A 23630-nucleotide genomic window follows, 5' to 3' on the forward strand; every position below is an offset into this window, starting at 1 on the left:
TTTTTGTTATAGAATCTTTTATGCAATCTTTGCGAAATTAACAAAAACTAACACAAGTAATTAACAGAATTGAATTGAAATAATCGATGATATACTATTGGAAGAGTACAATTTCTTTACTAATTAATTTTCGATTCAATACTGTAAGATGTATAAAATACTATTGATTATTTATCTCGCATCAGATTGATAAGTCTACAATAACTAAAAAATAATTAAATAATCTATGTTAAAAGGAATTTGTGCTGTCATGTATTAAAATGCCTGATATCCTTCATCGTCCTCAGTAGCATATTCCTCAGCTGCTGCAATGGCCACATCGGCTAACATGTGTTTTGGTATTTCGGATCCTCGTACTTTGATAGTATAACATGCATTTTCCATTTTGGTCAAACTGTGCTTGAGCGTGATAATTTTCTTATTTACTTCATTGTTATGTACTACACTGGTGTAGCCCAAGAAGGCTATGTATATCTTTCTGACAAAATTACACGTTTGGTAACAACTGCTCACATCTCCTACCGCCAAGTTATTGATACACTTTCGCATCAGCTCTCCGGTCAGATCAGCTATTCCCAGAATATAGTCCGTTGGCGTGACCATGACTTGCATTGTTTTAGAAGTACTTTGTCCCGACGAATCGGTTGGAGATGAAGTTGTGTGATATGTCAATGCTTTTTCCAGAGCGGACCAGTCTTGCATATCACCATTCTGCAGATATTCATGGAATGTCAGCGCCTCTATGTATTCTTCTATGCCTGCACGATAGGCTCTGTGGAACTGATAAGCATCCTGACCGTCCAACTCGGTTGCGATATTTCGAAATAATTTCTGTACTACGTTATCTAGTCTTGTCTTGGCTGTGTCTAGCACAGCATTCCGTTTACTCTCCTTATCGATGGTGTGCAACAGAAAAATGATTCTTTTGCTCTCGATGCCTACATCCCGATTAATCTTGAAGATTCTTTCATAACGATCATGCTTGGCATCTAGTTCAGCTGCATACTCGTGGAATTGTTGTATTACTTGACTGTTCTCATTTATGTCCTCTATCACCTCCCTGCCTTTGTCACCAAGATTGATTATTTTCTCTTTATCATGATGTTTGCGATTTCTCCTACCTGCAAGTAATGCCAATTAGTAAGAAGACGGAAGCAAATATTTATTGCCAATATTCATAATCGATTCTTATATTTAAGACTGTCTTAGGATGAACTAATCAGAGCAGTATTCATATTATAGTCGGATTTTACATTTAGGATTGTCTTAAGTCTTAAGATGTCATGAACAATCAGAGGGGTGTATTAGTATCTTAAGATATTGCAAAATTAAGAGAATATGAATATGAAACAATATGAAAAGAAAAAACAAATATCTAATAATCTGTGGCAAAGTTATAGACTATTTAAGAAAGTACATTGTTATATACATGTCTATTATGACAAAATAAAGTTAATGTGAGAAGTATTTAGTAAGCTATGATAAAGTTGCAACTATATAAAAAAAGTTGATGTATATTATATACCTATTACAACAAATTGAATTATGATAAACTAAATTTTATGAGTTTCAATCAACATTATATATAATAACTAACTTATGATAACATGCAAAATTAGAGCATTAAAATATGCAACGTTAATGTAAATATAAATTATTTTAAAGAAGTCTTTATTTTTAAATTGAAGGGAATAAAGAATTTGGATTGTTACAAAAGCAATCCATAGCAATGTGTACGATATAACCCACTTTCTTCAGAACTCGAAGGTATTAGTTCGAAAAGATCCCTCAATCTTGAAATTAATCCCCCTCAAGCTCTCTCTCTTCAAAAGCGGGTTTATATCACCGCCGCCACAAACTTCCGAGTGTAAGCTCATCAGCTGTCATGCAGCCTCTCGTTCTCACGTGGAATCGACATTTTTTGATAATGAAGGCGAAACAAGGAGATTCGCAGATCAGCGACTTACCTCTTCCTTGCGACATCATGATTCCTCTTAATAATCTTTTTTAATTAATCTGTGCTCGTTCTCGATGATGATATACAAGACGCGGCTCGCGACCTGTTTTGATAGGACGTGACGCTATCGACGCTATGGCAGACATTGAGCTCGATGCTACGCGAGGGAGAGGGAAACACATTGATGACATATTGCATATCTACTTATCTACCTTCTCCATTTGATAATTAAACAGATGCAAGTAAACAGAGGACAAGCTACTTCTTTTTTACCAAAGAAGCTGAAATTATTTATATATGCTATGCATGCGTCAATATGTCTCATAGTTTTCATATATACATAATAATTAATATTAATAGATTTTCAAAAAGGAACTTTTCTTATATTAAAGAAATATATTTTTAATTTGTCGAAGTTGATACAGTTATAATTAAATTTCTGGTACTGACTCTTTTGATATTATTAAATAATTTTATAAAAATTTATTTAACATGATGTCTCGTAAGTGAAGTTAAGATGAACAAAGGATGTATAATTAATGTAATTAATTAATTTGTATATTTGCAATATGAAAGATTTAATTGCTTTTCCAATAAATAGACACACACACAAAATAAATTCTATATTTCAAGCTAAGCAAGTGTTTTAATTATCATTAGTTGCATCGATCAATTTGAGGCTTTAAATTTAGAAGTATCACATTTTATTGAGTAAGATGTTGATTATAAAATGTTTAAAAAATATCTAACAATTGGACGGCAATTCCATATGATATTGTTATCAATTTTGAGAAATTTTTCTATATGAAACATAAAAAAATAGTTATCTCCGAATGCGCCGAATTTGCATAGTGGCACCATCTATTGATGAAATGGTGAACTAATCTTTTGTTATCGCGCCAACAGATGCCGTTACTATGTTAATTTGGGTAAAGCTCTACATTTACAAGAGTAGTGCGCAAGTTTTAAGTTTCATGGACGAATTCGTAGTAATTGTGATCTACATCAGGAGGAAATCAGGAAATCCATTTAGAGGGACAATAAGAAAAAGAGCTTTACTAACCTTTCTGTTAACTATTTTGACCGCATTTTTGAACTTGGTCTATCGTCCAATAAGTAAGTAATAAATATTAAGTGAACTTACAGTATAATAAGCTAATAAATAAGTAATTTCTTAATATATATGATATGGTTATTAGATAAAAAATGGTGGATTCTTGCGCTACTCTTGTAAAACTAGAGCTTTAAATTGAGAGCAGATAGAAACCTAAGTTTGTTTGTGTAGCTAGCGTTTGTTGCTAGCGTTTAGAGTTCAGTTCCACCAATGTAAGATTAACTTTAATTGCAATTCAATGTATGCTTTATCTTTTTCTAAGAATATAAGATAAAATAAATAGCAAGTTAAACCGAAATTAAAGTTAATTAAGTATACATGCTTTTTTTTGTCTGTGTACACATTAAAAAAAAAAGATTGTGCCTATATCTTTAATATTGTCGCATTCAGCCGATTGTATGGCGCCATCGCGTTCTACTTTTCTCCCTCGAGAAAAATCAATCAATCAGGATTATTTCCGTTGATGTTTGTATCAAGTTTCACGAGAATCGGGGGACCCTTTCCGAACTTTCCCTGGAGCATCCTTTATCGTCTTATTTGTTGGTAATATTTGGTAGCAAACAGGCGAGTGTAGTTCTGAGTCTATCGACCGCAAATACCGAATGGACGAAGGCCGGAGAGAGCAAGATTCAGGATACGAGGTTCGTGCATACACAGCTCGGAATTCACAAGGGATGAGGGACGAGGGGAACAGTTTGGAATTAATCAGTACCGGTCTTCAGTAAATAACCGTAACGAGGATCTCTTGGTCAACTTAGCGAGTTCTCTAAGAATTCGACGAAAGACTACAACACATGCCGAGAACGAACGATAATGAAGCCAGGGGCTTTTCCGATAGCGTTCGAGAGACGTTTGGTAATTTATTTGATAAATTGCTACTCTGCTCGCGAATACGCTCGTGATAGATAAAAATCGAGTCGAGCACTTAACTGTTTACAATTTCCAATAAAAAATATAAATCAAATTAATAGAAGTGTATTCCGCGAAATGTTATTGTATTTTTCCAATTTTTGAAGAATTCCTAATTGAAAATTGAAAATTGCTTTTCTAAATAATTGTTGAATTATTTTCTATTTTCTTTCATCTATAAATGATGAACGATTCAAAATCGGAATTCATACATAATATTATATAATAGAGCAGATTTCCATTGTATTTTTATCATTAAAATTCCGGAAGTAAGTTCATAAAGAGGCTGGAGATTGAAATAATATCGATTACATGTAAATGTTTTGTGATATGTTACATTGGAAATATTTGATATCAATTATTAACATGTTGAGCTAATTGGGACAATGTAAATGAATAGGTGGTTTTATGTGCATTGTTTTGCCTGCCTGTAGTATTATTAATATGTCCTGTAATATAATAATAAGTTTAATAAAATTATGTTTCATATTACGTGCATATTCTCTCAGCATAACAATTAACAGAGAACCTGATTGTTTTTTTCTTTTCTTTAAATTCTTTAAATTAGAAGAATAATTCCTTAAATATATTTTAGCTGTTAGACAACAGAATTTTCGGATATATCAAACTGATTAGAAATAAATTATACACGAATAATAAAATTAGTAATAAATGACAAATTTATTGGAAATAACAAGCTACCTTTAAAATAATAAATTTTAACGACAAACTATTTGAAAATAACACACACGATTGTTAAAATATGAATAATTTATCGTTGTTAATTTATCGTTGTTACATCATTAATAATTTCCCATATAGATAATGAATTTTCAGTACGTATTTTTTGTAACTACATATTATGAACGTTCTATTTTCTGCTGTATTTATGATCAAATGCCAGAGAAGCATCTCGAGAAGTGTCTCGTGACTCGTTATTTCACGCAATTCCTTGCTGAGGTGAGCGTTTCTTTCGTCTTCCCGAGAGACTTATCGCCTATCGACGTTGGGATTTTTCCGCGTGACACTTGTAGACCACCGCAGGGGAAGCCGTAATCCTTGGGATAAAAGAAATTAGGAGAGATGTGTCTCTTTGCGTGAATAGGATCAGGCGGGAGCAAATTACAGCAGTTATCTGTAAATCCCGCATAGAGATTTTGGATTCTGTGGAGGATCTTCTCGCGAACGACAGGCCGCAGACTCGTTCGCCGAGAACGGAGATTGATAAACCGCCGGCGGCCACCAATTAGCGTTTTTCCGCGTACCTTCGCGTATTATGCATTATCTTTAGTTGGTTTTGAGGTAAAACTTCGCTGACTTCCTCCTGCCGATGATTTATGTCCGCGCCGTTTAACAAAGTTTTTATTCGCAGCCGGTGTTGTAAAGATGATTTATACGAAGTTCCCGGATCTTGCAGGATTTCGTTTTGATGTGGAAAATGCTCGCAGCATTTGATGACGCCTTTGTTGCAATCGTATGTAGAATAAGAATGCGCTTTTTATATACCGATGATTCTATAAACTTCCTGCATACACCAAGGGTTTTCTTTATGTTCTTTTGAAATATAGCAAATTCCATCAAACATATTAAACGCGTAAGATCCGAAAAGTATTTAATGTTTAGGTGAATAGCGGGATGGCCGCAGCACCTTATATAGTAGCAAAATTATTGGCACAATATTGACTCAATATATTTCCAATGTTTAACAAATATATCGTATCAATAAATTGCTACTAGAATTTAACTTTTTTTAAAATCTTATTTTAGTTTTCATTAAAATCTTGTTCTAGAAAAGTTCTAGAGAATAAAAAGTATTGCCCAGAAGTTTTATAAAGTTATTACTTTTACATTCCTCTATTCTTATAAGACTAATGTGATTTTAACTCTAACATAATATGATATTTTAATTATAACATAAAAAATATAAAATTAAAATGTTTTGGGATGTCCTGAAGATTCCTATTCACAAAATTTTTAGCCGTCCATCTACTTAAAGATAAATCTTTTTTTGAATAATACCTTGATCTGCGAATTGGTCGCTTTTTCACGAATATCTCAGTGGAAATATTTGATCTTTAACGCTGAGATGAATTTCAAAAGGCATTCGCTCTTTCCGTGAGAGTGACGCGAAATGAAAGTTACACGAAGAGTTTTGTGCATGTAAATGTACTAGGCATTTGTGACTGGTAGCTGACTGAGTTTGTACGTGCAAACTTAAACGTACGCGACCAAACGTGAAATCATAAAAGTTTTAGTCCAACGTGGATGTAACGGCAGCGCCGAGGAAACATCCAAGGGTACAGATACATATATAAGTAAGCCAATACTATGGTATATTTTAATCCGTAATCACTCGAAGGATTAAACTCTCGCCTGAATCTTCTAAATTCATTGTTTGAGTTCGGCTTTGATCCCTGCGCGACTTCTTCCACAAACTCCTTCATTGGAGACCATCCCTTGTCATGGAACATTCGCCGTAAGACAATTCTGATCCTTTTTATCCTTCGGGATAAATTATTGAACGACGAAGATTTTTCGTTTTAATTTTCAAATATACAGATGAATTTATTTTGACAAAAATAAAATCACGCCGGTGCGCGGATTCTGAATGTAAAATAAAATGTGAATGAGGGAAACTGCGTTTCCAATACTGAGAAAAAAATCATTTTAATATTTATTTGAGAATAGGCAACTAAACATTTACTCAATAAAAAGAAATAGTAAAATCAAATTAATAGCTCTTGTGTCAAACAAATATATCTTTAGTAAATATTTAGTTGGCACTATTTAAATAAATAATTTATTAAAATTTAGTAATTTTTTTCAGTATACGTATACTTCAAAATTAGAAGTTCTCGAATATTTTGAGTCGCGTTGATTTTTCCGAGAAACATCACAATTGCTTTAAAGTATTTTCTCAATTTCCATCTGAGACACATCATGCGGGTGCCAGTATTAAATGCACGTGTTATTTTTATTTAGATGGTTAAAGCTCGATAGTGAACAGCCGCATTTAAGCTGAATGTGCGCTGAGAATATGGATTTGTGTTGCTATTGATTATATGGGAATATTGTGCTTTTATCCATCGCGTATTTTTATTCCCCATCGTTTGGCGGCGTAGGGAAAGGGCGCATAAAACGCAAATCGACAATAGTAGGGCATAGGCAGTAGTGCACGAATGGCAGACGGTGCACTTTGCATCTTCAATAGCCAATTACGTGTTCAGTTTGAAATACGTCACAGCTATACTCCGGCGAAGAGAACAAAATTTACGTGCCGTAACTTATTACTGTCATTTGTCAGATGCAAAAGATCTATCCAGATGTTCCCGATATTATTAACACAATATGTCGCTACTAATATTTTCATTATTTAAAACATTCTAACAAAATTGTTGTAAGTCAGAAAATTTAACATTAAGATAAAATGAAGGTAAGAAATAAAATTTTTTAATTATTTGGGATTGAAATTAAATTTTGTTAATTCAATTCAGGCTTATTGAATAAAATCCAAGATCTTTTTATTCAAATTTTTAGAAAATTATTTGAAAGATTTAATTTTGCTAATTCAAATTTTCTGGGGACTTTAATTTTTTGTGTTAATCTTTTTAATTATTTGAAATTGAGATTAATTTTATTAATTTCTTGTAATTACGGGGTATATTTTATTTTAATTTTTACTTTTAATTTTATCTCACTTTTTAAAGTTCCTAAAGAAAAATTTTTAATTATAATTGTAAAGTTTTAAGACCGGAAGATCGATTTAAGAGCGGAAAACTTTAATATAATGTTTCACGTTAACGTTATATCATGAATAGCTCAATTACAGTAGCTATTCTATGCATTTAATAGTGAAATGAACCATCAAGGTACCAGGACAAAAAATAAAACTGAAAAATTTTTAGGACACGCTCAAAGAGAGTCCTGTTTCGTAGCATTAAAATCAGGTGTAAAAGGAGGCCGTGAAAAGATGCTGCTAGTTTCTGCAGTGCAGTTACTTCGCTTTATGCGATTTACTTCGTGATGCCACTCTCTCATACTCTCGCGCTTTTCCTCGCGGGGTAACACGCGCCATGTCATCGCTGTTCGCAGGAAGAAAATGCGGATTGCTCCATAAAATCCAGCAGACAGAAGATCTTCAAATAAATGGATCAGTTCGCACGCTTGTATGAAATAAACGTCGAATTCCCGACGCAATTCGTTTTTCAATTAATACCTCTTTGAAAAATGCAGTGGCAAATTTTTTAAAAATTACAACTTATATTTCAGCACAGAATGCAGGAAAACTAGATTGTCGAATCGCACTGCGAGATAAAAATATATCAAACATGCGCTTTCGGAATTTCACGTAAATTTGATTAAAATTAGGAATATATGAATTATATGAGCATATATATGTTGCATAATTTTTTTATACAAGTTTTAATCACTTATTTGTGCTCATGACAGCGAGATAATTTAATATAGAATTTAGGAAAATTAGATTGCAGTACAGAGTGCCACAGGAGTGTCACTGGATAGCACTATGAGCTAAAAATATATCAAACACATTTTCGGAACTTCGACTAAAATTAAGAATATATAAATTATATTTGCTTATATGTTACATAATTTTTTTATACAAGTTCTAATCACGCATTTATGCTCGTGACAATGAGATAATTTTTCGTTTACTCTGTATTTTAGCTAATTGCTTAGTGAAAGGTTGATTACGTTTTTCTGGAAAAAAAAAAAAAAAAAATTCATACCTGGTGAAGATGGCAATGATTTGTTGTCGAGAATAAGACACGAGATAGAAAGGGTTGTAACACGAAAAAGTGTTTTATTTATATACAATATTTACAAAGGCGTAGTGTGAATCAAGTGGCTATATAAATGACTTTGGTACGCTTGAACGCGTGCAAAACGTGGCACAAGCGTGTGACTTCTCCTTTTCTCATCTCCCTGCTCCCAGCCTGCAACATCAGCCATGGTCCAGGGGCCTTCTATACCCTGTTGAACGATGGTCGACGACCCAGAAGTTAGACGATGCAGCAGACGTCTGGATCTTTTCGTCCATCCGTCTAGACTGTTGTCCGCCCACTTCTCTAATGTCCCAACCGGCGTTTGACCCTTAAATGCAGCTCTCCTGAATGCTCCTGCTGATCGACTCCGAGTGCGGCCTTTGGAGACTGTAGAATGTCTGAATAGACCGAGACGAAAATACAGTGAGGAATCCGAAAGAGTAAATGACTTCGATGGTGGAACTTGATTGACGTAGAAAATAAAATTATCACAAAAGTGAGATTCTCGCTGAGCGAAAAGTATTGAAAAAGTGGTATAAAATTTGCATTTTCGCATTTGTTTTACAACACTTTCTAGCGAAGTTATTCATTTGTTAATTGTTTTGCTGTTTGTTGTTGATGATAGCTATTGTAAAAGTTCCATTTGAAATTATACTGAGAAAAGACGACGAAGCTTTCGTATCAAGCGGTGACAGTATCATATACCATGATACCATTACCGTTTGATACAATATCATTGCTAGGTTAAATCGAATTTGGAAGATATTTGTCTAGGGGATTTAAAGTTGAAAGACCTGTCTTGGCAGAGATATACTTAGAAAAATGTAGAAGCTACGACCAGGAATTGAATTCGATCCGTTCGCAAGAAATTTTTCTTATTCGCCTGAGCTAGCACAGAATTTTTAAAACAGATGTTCCCCTCCTTCTCTTTCTATCTTTCTCTCTCTTATATTATTTTTATAATATTAGATTTTTGTAATATGTATATATCACCAGCCATGGATTTTACGAATTTTCAATGCGATAATGGAAAGTCAAAATTGAAAAATACGCTTCAAAATAAATAAACTGAAAGCAATTTAGATTCCTCGAAGGTAAATTATACAAAATTTCTATACAAAATTCATATTTTCCCGTAATATAGAGATTATGTATGAAATTATTGTAGGATAAAATTTAAGACAAAAGCATGCTTCGCGACTTATAATATTATAATGGGTCGCAAAAAAAACATCGACAAGCGTGAACTTTCAAGATATGCTTCCACGTATATATGTATTTCGACGCGATTATTACGTTCATCCGTTATCCAGAATAAATGTCAGACGCAACAGAAATGTTCTCGTTCGCTAAATCTGGCCCGCAAGAAAACGGCGATAAGCGGAATCGTAAAGCAGACCAGATCGAATTCGAAAGTGGTTTTCTATGTTAGAGGCTATCGGGGAGCCATGCAAGTATACGCGTTCATCGTATTTATAATTATCGTATTTATATAATTAGATCACTCTAAGATCAGAGGTTCCCAAATTCTGCCCTCTCCTTGAATATTTTAAAGATCTAGATATTTTAAACATCTTGTTCCATCTCACAAGAAAATGTCGTAGTAGATATATAGAACCGATATATACAAAAGTACAAAATTTTTTACTTTAATAAAACTTTGATTTTCTTATATACTACAAAATTTGACTATATGTTTAGAACTTAAATAACTAAATACATAATTTTCTTTTATTTTTCTACTGAAAAAAATTAATCGATAAATAAATTTAATAATAAAAAAAATTCTACTTAATAATTCTAGTTAATAATTCTAGCTAAAAATAATTCTAGTTAATCTACATCTGTATAATAAACTTATAACGTTAATTTCTTGTTTCAAAAAATTTTTATTTAATACTCAGAGTCGTGCTTTTGCATTTTTCTCAAGAGGTCAATTTCGACGAAGCGGTCCGCAGTTTGGGAACCAATGCTTCAGATGAAATCGGATTACTCACGTTCGGCGATGCTCTCGGATAATCAGAATCTTCTAGGACGTCGTGGGACATCTCGCGTCCTTCCAGCTGACGTGGTCTTCGTGGCAGGGACCCGTAACGAGGAAGCTTTCTGTCTGGAAGAAGTCCCAGGACGCGGACTTAGCGTCAATCGTATAATCGGTTTGAAATAAGCCCACGGATTTCGCAAAGTATTTTGAACTTCTCTCGGTAGCAACTTTAACGGTGCTCGCGCCTTTCTCCGTGGCATTCTCTCGATCGTTTCTTACTGTTTTGTTTGCTGAAGCCGAAAGTTCGCTACTCGCGAAGGAGAATTGAGAATACTTTAGATACAGCACACTGCTGTGCATGTTGCGGGAAGAAGCGAGAAACCGCCAGAGAACTGAGTTTATCAGCAATAATTAATTTGAAAAAAAGTGACAAAACACATTTTAATCTTTCAAATCTATGTTTCCTGATAAGCGAATATTTCGTTCGATGCTGCGGCTATTATTAAATTACTTTTTTACTCAACTACTTTTAAATTTTATAAAACATTGAATATAATTATCGAGTTTTAATTTCAACGAAGTATTATTAGGGAAGTGTGAGTATATATTATTGAATTTTAAATTCCATAAGGTAGACTTGAGAAGAGTTGCTCGAATAGGTATAACGGAAATTCATTTTCCAAGATATCTCGCGAATTCATTTTACGGATTAAGTATAGTTACTCAGTCTTAAAGTATATTTGAGTCTTATTCAATATTATTTAAATTGTAACAAAACGTCTCAGGTTTAAATTTCCGCGAAGGAAATGAGACTGATTTAGAAACGAAAAACACCGTTGCTACCTTTTTTGGAATTTTCTGCGTTTTTTTATCGCATAGATTACCATTTTATGTGTTCCCTGCATTTATGCATATATATGCATGCATTTCCTACCTCACGTATATGCATCTGTCGATACGGTGTGCATTAGAATCGTTCGCATATTGTATCTGTATGCAATTTTCTTGAAAGTACCGTTAACGCATACTATCCCGTCTAAGGCAAAACCCGATATTCCTAAAATCTTCGTACAAATGTGCCAGTTCCATCAGTCTAAGTAGAAATTCACCGAATGAGATGGCTGGTTATGTTCCGAACGATATGCCTCTGCTTCTTTCTTAAAGGGGCGCGCTTGTAAGAGCTAAATGTAAAGCTCTGTCCAATTTAAGCGATTTGATCTTTCGCCGTCTGATATATGTAATAAATTTTCTCGCGACGTTTCGAGAACGTTTTATTAATAGTAAAAAATAGACAATTTAAAAAAGTTGATGGGAATTTATATCCCAGAATATTATAAATATTTTTAATAATCTTAAATCAATTTTTTATCTTATTTCTTACGTCCAGATTATACACAAAAAGGTTTGACCGTAAAGTATTGTTTATCACATCATCTCTGCGACAACAAACTGATGTTATTCGTCATCAAAATGACAGCGTCATCAGAATGTCAGCTTGTTACGTACGTAGCTTGTAACGTATATTAAAGAAAAAAACAAATTCTAGAATTAGATATATATCTTATTAAATATCAAAAAGACTTGCACTGAAAGATTTTCGGATGGTAAAGTAAAGACTGTTTCATTGGTTGTTTGGATAAATTTATTCGTAGAAAGATAAGCCAACCATCGTTGATGTGATTCCTAAAGCACCTTAAAACTAAAGATGACCATTTTGAGTGTTAATATTTAAAGTAGATAGAACTGACATTCCAAAATTTATTTTCTTTTGTAAATATACATTATTAATGACTTGATAAACACAAAACTTTGTGGCTTTTCGTTCTGTAAATAATGCAATACTTTAACACGTCTGAAATCAAAGAAGAATAAAAAGAAATCCAAATTCTCTTTGAATTAATGATTTAATAATTTAATAAATTTATAAAATTCATTTTCGAAATGCTCGTTAATTATCTTTAATCTATCTATATTTTATGGGATTCGTCAAATTAGCAGATATACTATTAAATAAACTTACCAGTGAGATGGTTGGTCAAGGCCGTCGTGGGTATGAGATCCGGATTGCCGTCCTCCTCGTCGCCCTTCCCCGCGAAAGTCGCGATGCTGGGCTGCTGCGGCGGTTTTGGTTTCGCCGGGGTGGCTGCGTGTCTCCTCCAGAGTGCCATTAGCACACCGGTCACGATTAACCCCAGACCGGTCGCCGTGCCACCAAGTCCAATCAAGATCGGTGACATGTCGGTCGAGGATGTCGATTCACCTACAAATGAAATCGCTACTAGTTCCTCTATAAATAACGTATGACAACCTTTTCCTGGCAATTTTCTATATATAAAAGTTGTATATAAATTTAAATGCGTTTTATACAATCACCCCGGTAGCGTACTTTTCTGGTATATTGCTATTATAAGAGAAAATGCATGTATTCCCTGCTTATTCGTTATTTACGAACATTATTATTATTGCTGCTCCACTGTTTATTGTTTACCTTCAAGAAAGTAGTATCCTATTGTCAGAATTATAATGTAATTTATAAAATTCTGTATGGCTCTTTTTTAATTAATTCTGCAGTTGTATATTCAAGAAGCTTTAATAATTACAAACAACATGAAGATATGAGTTATCAACTTTGCATGAAAATCGATCGCAATTTTTCTTATTTCAATCGATAAATGTTAATTTCTAATCAATTGAATTCCTCTAATAATTCTAAACTTCCTTAAAAGAGAAATATATGCAAAAAGAACGATTTTCCTAACGTATCTAAAAATTTAGTTATAATAAATATAAATCTGAAAATAATTTGATTAAAATATAATTATGTAGGACACTCAAGTTGATTGCTAGAATATAAAAATTTTTTGCATTATTTATACTCATTATAAGTGTTTTTTATACAATTATAATCCAACAAAATTATTTTCAGATCTGTATCTAAATTTTTAAATATTTTAACAAAATTGCTTATTTCGTAAAATTATGTTACTATTAATTGACTATTAATTTTGAAAATGCAGAATATTACAAATTTTATCTTATTAATATTATATAATTCATAACTTTGATAAATCATTTCTATTTCAAGTAAAAAAAATCTACATTTTTAATCCTATTCTAAATAAATAACTAATGTCTATATTACTTAAAAATAATTATTTTTCGACAATATTCTTATCAAATCTATCTTCTGAATACGAATAAATACATTCTTCTTTTCAATCCATCTGTATTCATCTATTTGACGGAGGAAATATTTTCCTATTGTGTTCCATGACAAATCGTTACATCAGCACACCCGCTTAAGATTTCGTGCATTCGCTGCGGTCAGCCATGGATCAGACACGGCCGGGCGTTCCAATTTACCTGTCCAACATCCCTCTCTGCATACTCCCACGCGTCGGCATGAACGTAATCTGTTTCCAATTAAGGCATCCGTAGTCGATCGTTTCGAACTTCATGGCAGGTTGCATTACGGTGGTCTAACGCTGCGGCTGATTTGTGAGTCGCTCGTTCCACGCGGTGGAGGCGAGAGGAACGGCGGGTGATAGAGAACTGCAGCAGCCGGATTAGGAATAGCTCCGGCTCTACGGGAAGGACGCGCCCGACACCCGCAGTCGTTTCCGCGCCATCGTTAATCATTCGGCTTAAATCGCGTCGTGGATAAGTGTAAGTACATCGTGTGTGTACATCGGGCACCCTGAAGTTACCGTTTCTCTCTTTTGGCCGAATCGCCTTTACTGAAGCTTACTCGTCTGACAAAAATCTAATTGGAGAGTATCTATTCGATTATAGATTTTAAAAAGAGTCGAATGTCACAATGTTAAATTTATAATGTCAAATCGTATTTGAGTTATTTTTAATCATTTCTTTAGGTCGTCACTACTTTTATTCAATATGTCATTAATTTAATTAAACTCAAATTTAGTTTATTATTTATTAAGTGTATATGTTAATACGAATGTTGTTGACTTTAAAACTAATTACAGAAATGGATTGATTCATATTTTGATACATATGAAAGTTAAAAACAACAAAATGTTATTTAAATTTAAGAGATTAGATTGCCATTACACCTTTGATATTTAATAGTAAAGGGATATTCGAGATAATTGGATCATATGAAGATCGTATGAAGGCAGATGAACTTTCTGTAATTACGGAGATGTTGCACTTCTGTAAGATTTTATCTAAACCTCTTACGTGATAAAAACGAGAAAATTTCAGGAATTCTTGCCGCAACTTCGAAAGTTTATAAGTGTCCTAATTTAGCGCACTTCGCGGCAGCTACAATCTTATATTAAGATTCTGTTATAAAGTTCACTTGAAATTAACCGAAGATTGTAGATATCACACGCTCATAGTCGGAAGATTACATGGGATAATCTTCAAAGTCATAAATTTTTTAATCAAAATTTTTTCTTGCAATCTTTAAATTTCCATCGTCAGACGTTGATTAATTAAATCTCAAATTATGTTTCTGTCTCAAAGAATTTGATAAAAAGTTATACGTTGTCTTTAACATTAGCTAAAACGCTTAATTTACAAGTCATTTCTTACAATCGTTCACAATGTAAAAGCTCAACTCTTTCTTTAATAAAACTTTGACTGTAAGTCGATCAGAGGAATACTTATCTAGAGTATTCGATATAAATTGCGAGTGCCATAGGAACAACTGTAATTCGATCACCTTGGCATCCACCAAAGTTCCACGTTGCATCGGTACGATGGTGCAAACAACCGGCCAGCTAATTTGTTTCCAATTAACAATCAAGTTTCAGTTAAATGCTATTTAACAAAGCACAAAGCGCTTCTATTCTCCGCCATTGGTTGCGAGGTGTAATTGAATACAAACGAAGCATCGAAGAGACACGTTAAGGGACGTCGTATTGACGACAGAACGCTCCTCCTTTCTCTTAACTGTAACGAAGGACTACCCTTTGCTTTGCGTTAAAACGAGACACTGCGGTATGCATCTCGATTTTGCGATACTTCCCATTGATTTCGATGATCCTCTCGACAATAGAAAGTAACAAAGCAAGTGCTTAAATGAAACATCTTTTCTTCTGTTTATATATTGTTGAAATATAATTGAAACTAAAATTCCTGATAAGTATACGGATACTTATTCGGAATTTAATCGCTTATACTATATAACTTCTTTAATTTGAATATTATTTGACTGCAATTTTTAATTTGCGCGTTTCGATCAATAAAGATTATTATTATTATTATTATTAATTAGCAAAAGTTTGTTTCTTAAAAATTCTTTTTTAACTTTTATTCAGTTAATTTCAAATGGAGTTTCTATCAATAAAGCTCTAATTCGTATTTATTAATCGCCTTGATATTTAACGATATTATTTAAAAAACTAAGGCATTTTATAAAAATACATCATGCATCGATCTACTCGTACAGAATATATTTCGAATGATAATTATTTCCTTAATTTAAATATTATTTGAGTGTAGCTTCTAATTGGTCAAAGTTTATCTCTTAAAAGTTCTTTTTTAAATCTTATTTATCAGTTAATTTCAAATAGAGTTTATATCAATAAAACTAATACGTATTTTAATTGATAGTCGATATTTAATATTGAAAATTAACGCTGCGGCCAACGATCGGTGCCGTTCAAATTTTCACGAGGAAATCCATGACGATTCCAATTCATTTTACATATCAAAAGGGATGGTATACAATATAATTGTATTTGCGGGCTTATCCTTATCATATCTCTGCGGTCGAACGTTTCAAGGATTAACGAAAGCAACGATAGTTTTTGATTAGCGCAAATCGTGCCTCCAATGGGTGTTGAGAAAATAGAGGAGAACGAACGCGATGCGGACGTGGCGGAGAGCAGAATGCATAATAATGGCTCATAAATTTTGACGCTCATAAATTTTACGCGAGGGTCGACCGCGCGTGTTTCACGAAACCGGCAACGAGCTAGTCCAGGGTTGACCTAGCGCGCGCGGCGAACTGTTCAACAGGGATCATTTGCATGTCGCCGCCAGCGTTTCCGGTCGAGATAACGTCACGGTCGTCTAAATTGAAGGGCAAAACTTGCGCTTGTTCTCCAAATACGCGAACAGGAACAAGATATAAGCGAGTCGAACATAAATTAATTACCAGTTCGCATTACCGTTCGTACGAATAGCTTGGCGCAATACGACATGTTCTTTAACATATATACATGAAAATATATTGTACTGTAATTTTTTATCGATGCGTCTAATTAAATTTTTAATACATACATGAACATTTAATACATATATATATATGAACTTTTTACTTTGATTTATTTTATTTTTATGCAATTTATTTATTGATTGCACGTATTTATTTATTAATATGCACATAGTTGGGAAATTTGTGCTAAATTTAGCACATTTCATGTCCTAGATAGTCTATTCATATTTTTGTGTCAATTTAGCACAAGGTGAATATGTTAGACAGTAACATAAATATTATGTAAAAGAAATTACACAAAAATGTAACATTGACACAATTTGTAAGCAAATTGTGTCAGCATATTCTTTTAATAAAATTAATATTTATACCTAGTATGTTAAATTAACATATTTTATTTGTCTTAGAATTTATATTTTAAAATATATTATTTTTGTAATTTGTTCACTCGTAAATAATATTATTGTCACACAAGAAATGTTAAATATATCAATTTAACATAAAATATTTAAATGACATAATCTCATCATATTAAATTAACACTCGGCTACATTAAAAAATTCAACGTAAAATTTTAATAAGGACTTGAGTGGATCGGTATTAACATAAATACAAATGTTTTTCACTGTATATATTTAAAAACGTGTGAATGTATAGTAAATTTGTGTTAATTAATTTTACAACAATTGCATTTTTTGCACTTTCTTCTTTCGTTAGGAGAAAATGGACTACCGTGGACATTCAGAATTTGCGAGAATTTTTATTAAACCACGTTCGTCCAGAATCTTTTGTAGTTAAACAAAGCGGAACTCTTCATCATTGTAATTTCTACAGTACACACTTTTTTATCGAGCATCTTTTTTTAACAATGCGGAAGTTTATACAGCGCAGGAGTGCGGATTCCCCGTGCAATATGCGCTATTTTTACCACCATCGTATTTTTGCCCAAGTTCGAATAACATTCGAACGGCCAGCTAGCCGATCGATAAGCTACGATTTGACGCGAATGTCAGCTCGCCGGGGTTCGAAAACAGAATAAAGAGTGCGCAATGAAACGACGAAAAAAGCTTTGGCTCCATCAGTGGCGGGTTTGAGGATACCGATTCTATGAACTCAGGATTATTTGCATCCCGATTGAAAGGATTAAGGAGAGTTTCTCGAATTTTCTCTAGAGTTGTTTTTTTAACTATGTAATTTATGAGGCTTTTTATCAGCCGTATGTACTATATAAAATCATACATATAGAAGAAAATTGACATCTTAAACTAATGCTTTGTCATGCAAAGAAAATGATTTAATGGAACATGTATTTTTAATCTTAATCGGTATTCACTTAGAAATTTCCTTAATTCATATTTACGGATTTAGTGTTCAATTTATATTTGTTTGAAATTAATACAATAGATCGATTTTTTCAATTTGTAAGTTAAAATCCAAGAAGTATGTAACTTAAAATTAGCTCTGAAAAATACATGATGTAAATGGTTTAAATAATAAATTAATTAAATATATATTAAGAAGAGCTGCAAATCAAATGAAAACACAAAAATGTAAGTGCTAAGCAAACATATTAGTAAGCGCTAAAACAAATTAAAACAAAAATAAATTTAAGTTTGCTGATATTAGGAATGTCAGATCTTATTTTAAGTGTCTATCTATTTTCGAATTGGATCGTCAATCGCAAAACTAAAATCACGTCCCTTTGCGGTGAAACACTTTGAGGAAAGTTATCTCATCATTCGGCGATCGTCCTGATTGCACTTGGCGAAAACTTACCGGTGAATTTGGCTACTCCTTTCAAGACAACCTCTATGGCATATGGCTCGCTCGATCCCTTCGCGTTTACCGCGTAAAGGGCGACTTTCGCCGGCTTGAGCATCTGAAACTCCCAGAATGGGAGAGATGATTCCAAACGCCGTTTGCCAACGATGGCAACGAATTTCTGCGGCAGACCGCCATCGTATCCCTCGACGCAGGATATCCTCACCCAGGAACCATTTATGTTGTAGGTCGTGCAGTTCTGCAACGGGTAAGGTCTGCCTGCGAAGAAAATGCAGCTTTAAAGATCGCGAGAGCAAAAGACCAAACGCCATCCCCGATTAGCCAGGGAGATCGCAAGATTGTCTTCAAAGGAAATACGTGTCCATTTTTCAAACAGAATCTTTCTCATCTTGCCTTTCGTCCTTGCATTTTACCATGTATTTTTTATAGATATCTGCTTTGGACAAGTGCGCATCAAAGAGAGGAATGAAAAGACGATTTTTTCAATAAAATGCAAGTAATAAGAAAATCGAAATGAAATTATTTAGCTTTTATCAATTATTTCTTAAAATTTCTTATTATTAATATTTAAAATTAAAAATTTTCTTTAAAATCTGATATACTTTTATAAGCGTAGTAAACAGAAAAATATTGACAAAAATTTATTTTTCGTAATAAAATGCAACGATTTATATTTTGTGACACAAAACAATATTCTATAATTTTTTCGATTTTTTTAACTTGTATCAGTAACATATATCATATTTCTAAAAAAATCAAAGCGACAACCAATTAATTCTTGGAAAAATATTGCCGATGTTATTCCGCATGTTCTACAAAAATTAATAAAAATATATTATTTGACGAGATTATTTGTAAAACCAACTATAATAATTTAGTAAAAACGTGTCATTCTTATGCAGAAATTTGAAATTGTTATATTGTAACTTAAATATTATTTAATGCAATTAATTCTTTTGTTGAACATATTTATTTCATTTTTTTTTCATTTCATTATTTTATTGTATATATTTTCATAAAGTTTCGCTGCAAACCTTCATTCAGGTTTTAATATATTGGCTATGTAGTGTTTTTTTTCCTTTCTTATTACAAAAGTATCGAGTTAAATGATTTTATCGAAATTTTAGTGATACATGAAAAAAGTGAGACAAATTGTTGCGCAAATTTTATTTTTCGCTGAAAATTACGCCGTAATGTCCATTGATTCGTTTTCGATACAATAAAATTATGTATATTATCGACTAGGTCAGTAGTGCATTAACCAATTTCGAAATCATCTTTATATATAAACGGACAAAAGATTCTATCGATCTATTAATGTACCTTTTAAGTAAGCTTTTACAATTTTTTTCTTGGGGATGTTAGAATTATTTATCAACAATCGATCAATTTTAATTACAAAAATATCTTTATTAAAAAATCTAATTTTATAAAAAATTCCTTCCTACAAAAAAAAACTCACTTTAATCACACGTTAAAATAATGTATTAATCTTTACGAATCGATGACCCCATTTGGGGTTATCCTCTTTTATTTTGTAAACTGTTCGCTCAATTTTTATGAAACTTAATCTATCGAATAATTTAACAATCCTTTATTCGATTATGAAGTTAAAAATACAAAAAATTAAAATAAATCTAATATGCGCACAAAATTAAAAAAAATAATCTTATTACACACACACACACACACACACACACACGCGCGCGCGCGCGCGCACAAAATCCGATTTTAGAGAAGTTTTAATTACGAAGTAACATCAAATTTCCAATTTCGTTTTATTTAAAGCTCATTAACGCAAACTTATCAGTTAATTAATACTAATTTCCAACTTGACTTTCAAATTCTGATTGTGAACTCTATGATATTAGCTCCTTTATTGAGATCTAGTGTTACTATTTTTTTGAAATTCAACATTTCAGGCTACATTAAATTTAGCGATGCTATGACAAGAACCTATTCAAATCGAGTTTCACGATAATCAAATTATATTTTAAAATTTGAATTTTAGGATGTTTAGACTAGAATCAAAATTCAGTAACTTTAAACACTGTTACAAAATCTTCCATAAATTGCTTTATCAGAAAGGTCCTCAAAGGTTTATATACATACACGCACACTCCGCAATCTTTTTACAAGAATATTAATACACAATATTCATATGTGTTAGATGGTTTCAATTTACTTAATTATTGATAACTGTGAAAGTATATTTACGTAAGTAAATTTAGTATGCTACATATTCTCAGTTATACTTTTCTAATAAAATTTACAGTGCTAATAAAAGAAAAGTGAGTATATGAAAGCCATTTTCATTTGATATAAAAAATACTATACATAGGTCAGTCAAGATTTTCCATTTTCTTGAAAATAGAACTGAAAGTAAAATAACAGATTTTTCTCTTGCGAATTCTTCTTGAAAAGCGTCGTATTCGATAGACGTCAGACTATTGCGAGTGCTGCAACACGAAGAATCATGGTGCGCACTGTTGACGCGTATGTTGCTGCCATTATTGCATGGTTTCGCTGCATTTGTTTTCGTCGCGTATCGCACAATTACTTTTGCCATTGCTAATCTTCCGGAAAGTGCAGAACGGAAGAAAATAGTACGAAAGGGGCTAATAGCACTGTCGTTGCTCACAGACGGCGGCTGCGGATTAAAGCGCTAGTTAAACCGTTTGTTTTTCGTCATCTGCTTTATTATCCGTGCTCATATCGCGTATAACTCGACGCTGCCGTTCCATTCTCGAGGGAAGAAGACGATAATTCATAATTATCTTTCATTTCCCTTTAATACAAAATTACGTCGAATTTAAAGAAAATTTAATATAAGCTTTTACAGTATTCTGACTCATTACATTCAACCGCAGATTTTTTTGACAAATTCGTAGCCAATTATTTTTCGATGGAAATTTCATTATAATATTTCGTGCGATTATATTTAATTTTTAACATTGTAATTCCTTCTATTATTATAATCTAAATTAAATTTTGGATAAAATAATATTCTCTTGAAAAAATATAATTTTATCTATTTAGTTTAAAGCTTAGTTGATTAAGGGCTTATTTATTATTTATATTGCATGGCGTTTTCTTAGTTAGATCTTTAGTATTTCTTATTTAAAAAATCACGGAATATATCATACAACTAACTCAATTAAGAGCACTCGTGACTAAATTGCGTGACTTTATTAAAAGTCGTTGCCTGGAAAAATATTAAGGCTTCGTATATATTTTGGCAATTGTTTAACGCTATGAACAGCCTTAGGCTGTTCATTAAATCAAAATTTTATGTTCTGTTCATATTTAAAATGCTTCGGAATCTCATTACTGTTATTTATGTTTCCCAATTTTTTGGTCTGTTCGAAATTTTTCCACTCTAATAATAAAAGGTAAAAAAAACGACGATTCTGGAACGTCTCGTGTTTATAATAAATTTATAACTGTTGTGGTCGAGAGCATTCGCGATGAATTGAGGTCAACCTTATCATTCTGCTCCTTCGCGGTTGTCTTAACGCAGAGATTATACGTTACAATGCGATACCTTGGCTTCCGTGTGCTCCTTGTTTACGATCTGTTGGAGACTGGCTTACAAGGGAAGATATATTGAGAAATAATGGTACTTGTGTTTATCATCTCGCATTATCAGTCTTTTCGAATATTTGAATACTGAAAATTACGTTGCTGTTCGCATTTAATGAGAAATGTTCGTAAATTATTGCTTCTTTGATATCAATAAAAAATTCATGAAAAATACAGAAAATAATTTCAATGTAATTTCCACTTCTATTGAGTAATCAGTAATTATCTGTTTAAATAAAACCAGATTCATTCAATCATAAACTAAACAAAACAAAATTATCCGTGAAGTTTATAATTCTGAATATGTGAAGAAAAGAACAATCGAAGAAAAATTAAATTTTCAATACATTTCGTACATTTTCAATAATATTGATAGATTATTTCCATCAAAATTAAACATTTTCGTATTAAATATGAAAATGTAAAATTTATATGTAGGGAATTAAAGAATCTTTTCTGGAACATTAAAATTTCTTATTATATTCGTCACATTTTTATAAGTTTGAAAATAGAGAAATTTTCATGCGTTCTGTGCATATTAAACTTTTCATTCATCAGTTTGAAATTCGGTCATTTTTTTGCAGAAAATAATAATTTTTAATTATTATCCGAAATTTAAATAATGCAAATTGATTTTTTTTACGTCTCATGTGTCGTAAAAGAGTTGTTTAAAGAAACGAATGTAATTAATAAAATGCAGGATGCAATTATGGAGAATTATAAAATCATGATATTTTATATAGTTTGCATTGTACTTTGGGGACAAATATTAAACTTCTTCACAATTTACTTAAACGTTATAATATAGCTACTGATCATTAGTGTTTGATCTGGATTGTCGTAAAAGTTACATTTCAATTTTACATGTAGCAAACAGTTTTACAGGTGTATACTTTTTACGTAATTTTGAGAAGCATATTGGTATCAATTTTGTAACTTCAATTTGGATACCTTGAATGTGGTTTCCATATAATTGAACTAAAAATTTGATAACAAAATGTATGAACGTTTTGTGTGTATGCGCGCGCGCATATAAAGTTTTACTATATACTAGCTCGTATTCCATATTCCTTTTCCTGTTTCACAACCGCAATCTTCTTTCTCTTTCTTTTTTAAGTTTTTTTTTGTAAATTATGTTCTATATATTCGAGAAATTTTTATCTATAGTATACTTGATATTACTCTGTGGGCTCTGTGGCTAAAAAATTTGTACTAAAAGTTACGTCATATGAATATTTACTAACGATGAGTTATTTTAATAAACCAAAATGATATTCTCTCTCAATCTTTCTCTATCTATATCGACTAATATTTGTTTGCGTATAAGATAT

The 23630-nt window shown here is 32.3% G+C and overlaps 2 protein-coding genes across 2 annotated transcripts in view; both read right to left on the reverse strand.

Moving 5' to 3' along the window:
* Window positions 1-192: 192 nt before the first annotated feature.
* On the reverse strand, window positions 193-2089 carry LOC108686576 (translin-associated protein X). The gene is made up of 2 exons (XM_018191950.1): window positions 1968-2089; window positions 193-1121 (listed from the first exon to the last, which is right to left on the reverse strand). Exons 1-2 carry the CDS (start codon window positions 1984-1986, stop codon window positions 256-258), a joined length of 885 nt encoding a protein of 294 aa, XP_018047439.1. The 5' UTR covers window positions 1987-2089; the 3' UTR covers window positions 193-255.
* Window positions 2090-8835: 6746 nt separating this feature from the next.
* LOC108686497 (nephrin-like) overlaps window positions 8836-23630 on the reverse strand; it is a 35472-nt gene continuing 20677 nt past the window's right edge. The window contains exons 5-8 of the mRNA XM_018191836.1: window positions 18712-18975; window positions 12769-13008; window positions 10762-10874; window positions 8836-9162 (exon numbers count right to left, since the gene is read on the reverse strand). Coding sequence (XP_018047325.1) covers window positions 9094-9162; window positions 10762-10874; window positions 12769-13008; window positions 18712-18975 — 686 coding nt within the window. The 3' untranslated portion in view covers window positions 8836-9093. The remainder of the gene's footprint in view (window positions 9163-10761; window positions 10875-12768; window positions 13009-18711; window positions 18976-23630) is intronic.

Source organism: Atta colombica, unplaced genomic scaffold, assembly GCF_001594045.1.
Source record: "Atta colombica isolate Treedump-2 unplaced genomic scaffold, Acol1.0 scaffold187, whole genome shotgun sequence".
NCBI classification, from domain to species: Eukaryota; Metazoa; Arthropoda; class Insecta; order Hymenoptera; family Formicidae; genus Atta; species Atta colombica.